This window comes from Puma concolor, chromosome C1, assembly GCF_028749965.1.
Source record: "Puma concolor isolate L17-30 chromosome C1, mPumCon1.1.hap2, whole genome shotgun sequence".
Taxonomy (NCBI): Eukaryota; Metazoa; Chordata; class Mammalia; order Carnivora; family Felidae; genus Puma; species Puma concolor.
Genome location: NC_141674.1, coordinates 187,144,469 through 187,152,655, shown reverse-complemented (window position 1 = coordinate 187,152,655; position 8,187 = coordinate 187,144,469). Strand labels below are relative to the sequence as shown.

Sequence of the window (8,187 nt, the reverse complement as noted above, 5' to 3'; positions counted from 1 at the left end):
TTATGCCACATTAGGCTAGAAACCAAATGTCCACATAAATGTTAATTTCCTCAAATCTGTATTTAAAAAGTATAATTAGAAAATAAAAAATAGATTTAAAAATTAATTTATTCTGTCAAAGTAGTTATTTAGTGATTACTTCACTTCAGGAACGAAACCAGATCAAAGTGGTAACATTTAATCCTTGCTATATATATCAAAAAAAACAAAAACAAAAACAAAACAGGTCCTAATTTTTTGTAAATGTGTTCTCAAGGTTCACTGGCCTAGAAAAAAGAGAAATAATTATTAATGCCCGGTTCATGTAGCTCGTAAGTACGTGGGCAGGTATTAGTACTGCCTTTGTCCTGGGGTGGTTCCGGCGCTTGCCTACTCACAAGCGCTCCCGGGCAGCATTTCTCAGCAGAGACTTTACTGCAAGGGTGCGTTTGCATGTGCGCCAAAGAGCCCCCTGCTGGTGTATGATCAATGGGTAATGACCTCATCATTAGATTCTAATGCCCTTTAAAAAAAGTCATTCATTTACAAGAGACAATTGTGGAGAATCCCAAGGTAAAGCAGAGGGCGTGAGAAGGCAATTCCACGCTGAACGTTAAGGCTTCCGGGCCGCCGGCACGCGGTGGGTGCGGGGCCCGGCGGAGTGTAGGTCAGGCAGCGACCAGCAGAGCCTGCTCCCGGAGGCGTGCAGCGGGCTGGAGCGCGAGCTGGGCGCCCGGGGTGGGGGGCGGGGCCGGCGGCGTAAGCTGCGCGTCGCCGCCGCGGGGCGACCCCGACTCGGCGCCGTGCTACTCCGCCACCCCTCCGCGCGCGCAGGTCGGCTCTCTCCCCGACGCGGAGGCGCGGGCGCTGCTCGAGAGCCGGATCTGGGGCAGCCCCGCCGCCGGCCGTCCTTCGCTCCCGGGCCCCGCGGCCCGTGGACGCCGATCGCGGGGCGGCGAGGGAGTGCCCCAAGGCCCGCGCCCAGTCTCTCGGGTTAGCCTTCGGCCCACGTGGCCCTGAGCCACTTCACACCGGAACCGGGGCGGGGCCACGCAGGGAGACCCAGTGGCGGGTTCCAACCCGAGCACGCGCTACCGCCCCCTCGGGGAGCCTTTTTGCGGCCCTAACAGCGCGAGCGGTGGTGCGTACGCGAGGCAGGTGATCTGGGCGGAACTGTCGCGAACTGCTCCACTCCGTGCTGGCCCTGCTGGTTCCTCCCCGGGGGGGGGGGGGGGGGGGGGGGGGGGGGGCGGGGGAGGCCGGTTTTTGGTTTATGGCCGGAAGTAATCGAACTGGGATTGGAGGGATGGGCGCACTAGGAGCGCCGGCTCCCAAACCACAGAGTGTTTGCGGGGTTGCTCTGGGTTACTTTGTAAGTGGAAGAGGGAGAGAAACACTTACCCTTTTCACTAACAAGCTTGACTGCTCTCCAAAATTCCGGTGGCCGCTAATTTCAGCTTTTGCTGTGAAGGTAGATTTTTCTAACACCATCTTTGTGTGATTTAACTGTCCACAGGGAATCAAAATGTGGAATGAGAGGATGAAACTAATCCTTTCTTTTGCACTGTTAGGGGTTGCCATAAACACCATTTGTTAAAAAGCATAATTATGTTGGGAAAGTGCCTGATGAGACAATTAAGCTACATAAACACACTGAAAACAAATGAAAGCCAGAAGACGCCCACACCCCTTGTGTAAAGCAATTTTTTGTTTACACAGAAGAGAGAGGTCTGAGCTGCTTTATTACAACAATGTTATTAATGTCTACAAAAGCCTAATGACCGTATTTTCATGAATTTTCAATCATGAGATGATGGTCACAAGATGAAAACTTGCTTACAAACCTGAACTAACATGGAGCCTTGCGTTCCCTCTAGGTTAGGATGATTAGGCCCATGAACAATCCTAGTGAACAGAAGCCAGAGGATTGATGCATCGAGAGTACTATTATTTGCAGCAGAGCACACGGTTTAGCCAAAACTCATAAGCTTAAAGTCTGTCTCAAGCTTGGGCACCATTCACTGCGGTATTCCCCACACTGAGGACATTACCCGATACAAAATAACCCTTATCAAATAATTTGTTGAATGAATTCGTGAGGGCCACATTTATTTTTAGTTACGATGTTTAAAAGAGACCTAAATATGGCCTGGTCTTGAAAAGGGGAATTCTTTTCTTATTATTTTGAGATATTTAAATTTCTTTAGTCAATAATATTTGAGAGTCGAAAAATGCCATTCTCGGTACTAAAAAGAATCAAAGCAACCTCCAAAACTTGTGTAATTAATGCATTTTCACCAAAAGGATCAGTCACATTTTTGGCATTGTTGGTTCACGTAGGATATATATCAGATTTCAGTTCCAGGAAGAGAATCCTGTGAAAAGATTTTCAACTGATACAGGAATTTTGGAGACTGAAGTATAAGAGGAATTTAGTCAAATAGTTGTCACTTAAAGCACCCAAAGAGTCCCTTTTATTTGTTCATATATTGCCTGTGTCATGGCCCATAGAGATAACCTTTCTTTTTGCCAGAAAAATAATTTTTATAAGAATCTTCATTTCTCTTTTTTACAGTTCCCTAGTTAAGTCTCATTTAACAAGAGGATCATGCTTATTTGATACATAGGACAGACCTCAAAAAGAGGATAAACTAAGGAAGATGATGTTTCAAAGGGAATAATATACTTTAACAAAAAAGTTTCATTTCCATGACAATTCAGGCTGAGTAACTTGCCCTGTGTGTTCTAGTGGTGTTAACTATGTTCCTACGTTCATATGTGTGTGGCCACCTACGCATGGTTTCCTGGTTGACTCGATCTGAGGATTTTATCCTTCAGGTGTTCTGCAGTAATGAAATGGTGAAATGTTCATATTATGACTGCTTGGTTTCCAAAAAACTAATTTTTATAAGGTTAATGAACATGAAAGTATGAACACACCACAGAGACCAAAATGAACAATACTTTTTCTCCTAGAAAAATCACCATGTCTTCCTCCAGACTGGGGCTCTGTTTGGCTGCCTGTTTACTAAATATTTCAGAAGCCAGAAGGAAATACATTGTTGAGAACATAGCAAAAGCAGCTCTTCTTGAAAAAAATGGTAGGAACAACAGACAATTGAAGCGAATATGTAGTGTTTTGATAAATACAGTAATTTTTGTATAATGCAGACAGTGCTACAGAACACTCTTCTTTCTTCTTAGACTTCCCTCCTTGTTCTTGTGCTGTTACAGCTTTTGCAGGACCCCAGGATACTGAGATAGATCGGTTACTCAGATGTGCACATGTGCTCTTTTCCAAAAGCCTGCATACGCTCAGCAGTGCACTAATTCACATTGGAGAGCGAGTGTCTGAGATGAGCATTGTTCAAGATTTCAGGCTCCTGAGGAGGATATATTTACATAAAGGTTTAATGTTTCCCTCATGGGCCATTTATGTGATCATTAATAGAATGAGCATAATTGTACCTTATGCTTTTTATTCGACAGGTTAAATAAAAAATAAACTTGCCAAATACCAGCTACTTTTCAAAGCTCTCCTGCCAGCAAAGCCCATACTTTCATTACAACATTATTATTTCTACTCCATTTTCTCCATATAAAAACTCTTAGGCAATTGCCTTTAAGTGATGTGTGTAAGATCACTCAGCAATTCAGAAGACTGGAACTCAAGCCTCCTTACTCCCTGGGCCAGTGTTTCCTGTGAGAGATACCACTTTTTATTTTACTCTCGTTAATATGTTCATGTGGTGACACACAGTTCTAGATACCACTTGTTTTTACTTTCATGCACACACAGAACACAGTGTATTTTCAGACTTATCATTAAGTAGATTAAATTTAAATTTTTGGCAACAGGTGAGCATTAGAGTCACAATCCTGAAGCATTTGAGACAGTATGTTTTAATTTCTGATAGTCATTTTTGATTCGGTGGCTATTTTTCATGAGAAGGAAGTGTTTTCCCCTAGCCCATTTCTGATGATGAGCACATTTAAGTTACCGCCTTACAACTTTGCAGGAGCTGCAAATGTCTAAGAAAATTCCTGATAAATTGCCGATAAGAAAGCCCCTCTGGAGTCAGTCTGCAGCTATGCTTTTCCATTGTCTTTGTGGGAAGAGCCAGCTTGGGTCCCTCATTGTCAGACATAGTACCTCTAATGGGATTGGGTTACCTGTCTCTGTGATTAAGTGAACGTGCAGAGACATCTGTGGAAGCCATATACTGATGGACGCCTGAGTCTCAACTTCCCGTTTTTATCAACTTATTAGTGGCAGCAGCTCAAGTGGAATTATAGCTATTATACTCCATTACAAACACCAAACAATTTACTTCTGTGGAGATCCATTGACAGTTCCTACTGCCAGCAGTAATTTTTTTTCTATATGCATGCTTAAGAAATTGCAGGAGAGAGGATTTCATTCTTCTAGCATTTGATTCAATTGTATCCTATGAAACTGAGAATAAAAGCTTTTCAGAAGAAGATTTAGGATGAAAAAATAAAATTATCTCTTTTCTTCCAGGAGCTAGAGGATGTTGAAAAAATACATAAAGTAAGAGGTTGTATAATCGTGTTCTTGGCTTCATCTTTTACAGTTTTAAAAATGAGGGAAGGTGGCACTAGTTAAGAAAATGACCTGTTGTTTTACAAATATTTTAAAGACGTTTATTTTTAAGTGAGTGGAATAAAACTATATCGTCCATATTTTTTCTGATTAAGCAATGTGAAAACATTTAAGTAGCCTAAAAGGTCTTAGGTAAAGGAACCTGAGTTATAAATTTTAGATGTATACCAGGGCAGGGCTCTATAGATGCTCATTTGGCTATGAGTGAGTGACATATGTTTATCTTTTCGTGTTATTAAAATTAATGGTGTAGGGCTGCTGTAAGCTCTGTAGTTCCTGTGTGTAACTTATTTTTCCTCTCCTCTGAAAAGATTAATTGTTAGGCTGCCAGGGGACAGGGCGACAAAGGTATAATAGCATAGCTAACGGTTTAATTACTGCCTGAAAACTTTTGTCCTTCACTTTGAATTTGCTTTTGTAGGCTTAAGGGGGACTTTTAAGGAGGCTGAACCAGGCTTGTAAACTTTAAAAATAACTTTGGGGTAATGTGCGGCTGCCATACAAGTGTATAGCAGCTTTCTCCTCCAGGTTACACATTCAAGTGAGTCATAAGCCACCAAAAGCTGGAAGTCGTTAACATCTGAAGGATGTTGGTGGCCTCTGAAAGGAGATGGTGGAGACAGAACAGTTTCTAATGGACAGGTGCATACATCCCAGAAGCCTGTGTTTCAGACACTAATTGGCCTATCCTCGTTTTACCAAATGTCAGATTTTTATCCAGACAGTTTGATTTGCGGGTTTTCGAAGGAAAAATTGGCAAAGCCTAGAGGACGAGATTGAGAAGGAGCAGAATTTAGAGTGATGTGATTTGGCGACTGAAAGAAGAGGCTACCATCTTAGACTGAGTTAAGAGAACCTTGGCAAACTCAGTAGCGAGTCCAAGTCCAAGACATGATCTGGTGTAGACACCAAAGGCTAGCATCTGAGCTGAGCCGTCTGGTTATATAGTAACCAGTTAGAGTTATAACTATAATCTGGTTATATAGCAACATTATAAGAAGTAGCCATTACCACCTGGGAATTTCATGATTAGCCAATGTCACTTCAAAAGTCAAATACCAGAATTTTTCTATTTTTTTAACACAATTTTTAATGTTTATTTATTTTAGAGAGAGAGAGAGAGAGCGCGTGAGTGAGGGATGGGCAGAGAGAGAGAGAGGGAGACACAGAATCCCAAGCAGGCTCCAGGCTCTGAGCTGTCAGCACAGAGCCCAATGCAGAGCTTGAACCCACGAACCGTGAGGCCATGACCTGGGCTGAAGTTGGAAGTTTGACTGAGCCACACAGGCACCCCCCAGAATTTTTCTATTAAACTAAATTTAATTGCACCAGAAGATCTAAATTATTAAGGATTCATCACAGAAAAAAAATTCTAGCATGTATGTGTTGTTTTCTTTACAGGGCACAGGTATCCTGAAGTATCAGTGCTCAATATATTTTCATTTTCTGATCAAGACTACAACAGATCAATCATTAAATAGCAGCTTCTGTTAATTAGTTAGGTAAGATTTTGGTGTCTTTATGTATATGTCTTTTGATGAAGGATAAGATTCAGGTAGACCTGAATGTTCTTTAATCACTGATTTCCTGTATAAATCCTAATACTCCTGAGAATCCATCTTAAAACTGCATTTCATTATTCTTCTGAACATGTATATCTCAAATGTTTCCAATTTTCTCTTTAGTAAAATGAGCAATGGGGTCCAAGTTTTAATAATCTTTCACTGAAGATGATCCTGTATCAAATGTGGTTAAGGAAACCTTTTCTGGTTTTAACCTGTGAAGTAATAGTGTAGAAATCAGCCTTAATTTCACCAATAACTTGGCATGGAATGAAAGAATGAAATATGCCAAACAGTTGTGTTTTGGGTTAGGAGCCTGAAATCTTTTTTTTTTTTTTTAAGTTTATTTATTTTGAGAGAGACAGCACATGTGTAAGTGGGGGGGCGGGGGGGGGGGTTGGGCAGAGAGGGAGAGAGAGAATCCCAAGCAGGCTCAGAGCCATCAGTGCAGAGCCTGATGTGGGGCCCGAACCCACAAACGTGATCTTGAGACCAAGATCCAGAGTTGGACACTTAACTGACTGAGCCATCCAGGTGCCCCAGGGAGCCTGAAATCTTGAGTTGGTTCATGGGTTGAAATGAAATGAGCTCCATGTCTCATAGGGATGTTGGCAGATTTAATAGGAAAACTTGAATTGGAAGAATCATAATTGTTTAAAGAAAAGCCTATGTTATCTTAATACTGCTTAGTAAAGTGTTCCAAATATTTTCAAGTAAACCTGATTTCAACTGAGTGTCTTCTTTCAAAATGTGTATTTGTTTGGAGAGCAAAAAGCTGACTGATAACTTCCAGCAAGCATAGGACTGATTATCTTGAATGTTAATCACAGGATGTAAAATTTGCTTCTTTGTTATTTATCTCTATGGCTAAAATGGTCATATTACACTAATGAAAACTCAGAGTAGCAATAGTATAGGTGTTTATAATATGTACTTCGATATAATGATTCAATGAAAAACTCTAACTACTGAATAAGAGCAAAAATCAAATACTTATGCTTCAAAAAATGTGTGTGTGTATATTTTAACGTAATCATAAAACATTCTGAAAACATAGAATTTTATCAGATTAATTTGGTAAAACTGAAAAAATTGAAAGTAACCAATTAAAAAACTGACAAAGTTATTTAAGACTGATGAACATTGCATAATTCTTCTACTTTGGGGAATAAAGAGCTGGCAGAAATACAAAACTTTATGACAATTGGGAGGCAAGGAAAAGGGAACTGTTGATCTTTTATTTTTCTTTGTTTTGGATAAAAACAATCTTCTATACAGATTGAAAACAACAACAACAACAACAACAACAACAAAAAACCCAGAACAACTAGTAAGACAGTAAAATCATAGCTGCTGGTTTAGATGCGATTGAAAGTTTAGTGATTGCTGTTTCCAGTTTCATGTTTTAAGGCAATTCTGTTTTGGCTGCCAGCGTGGAGGCTTTTAAGTCTGTGAATATGGAGGCTCAAGAGGGGATCCACCTTGCCTGGGAGCAGTGGACCTCATTCCCATTTACACTCTATCTCGTGTACAAGTGGACAAGTGTGGAGCTGTGGCCTAAGTAAGAGAAAGTTTAGGGTAGTGTGTCATTCCTGGTTGGAAACCATTTTTTTTTTTTTTTTTAAACAAATCAGAACAGTTTGTGACAATATAATCATTCCTCAATTCCCTGGAAGAGTCGACCTTGAAGAATTATATCAATAATAGGCTTTCATGGGTTGCAGTGCATACCGTGGCTTTGTGACTTCTCTCTCCACTTTCCACCCCATGACACTATGGAACACTAAATGCCGTGGGATGGGGGCAAATCAACCATTTGTCCCTTACAGATTTGCCATAGATCATGAGGAAAAACAACAGTAGTTTCTAATGAGTTCCTTAGATTCTTCAAGGCAGAACAATGGTGTGTTTGGCCCATCTGTGTCCTATTTTCTTGAGCAGGGGTAATGATGAGGTTGAAAAACCACTTAAATGTTAACTCCTACCCCTTTTTCCTCTGATTTTTTTCTTTCTTTCCCTATG

At 41.0% G+C, this 8,187-nt stretch overlaps 1 protein-coding gene across 1 annotated transcript in view; it reads left to right on the top strand.

Annotated features, from left to right (window-relative positions):
- Positions 1-414: 414 nt before the first annotated feature.
- Positions 415-8,187, top strand: part of FTCDNL1 (formiminotransferase cyclodeaminase N-terminal like) — a 38,187-nt gene continuing 30,414 nt past the window's right edge. Inside the window, 5 exon segments of the mRNA XM_025929596.2 lie at positions 415-3,080; positions 6,005-6,076; positions 6,079-6,105; positions 7,576-7,644; positions 7,647-7,736. Of these exon segments, the coding sequence (XP_025785381.2) occupies positions 2,933-3,080; positions 6,005-6,076; positions 6,079-6,105; positions 7,576-7,644; positions 7,647-7,736 (406 nt within the window). The 5' untranslated portion in view covers positions 415-2,932.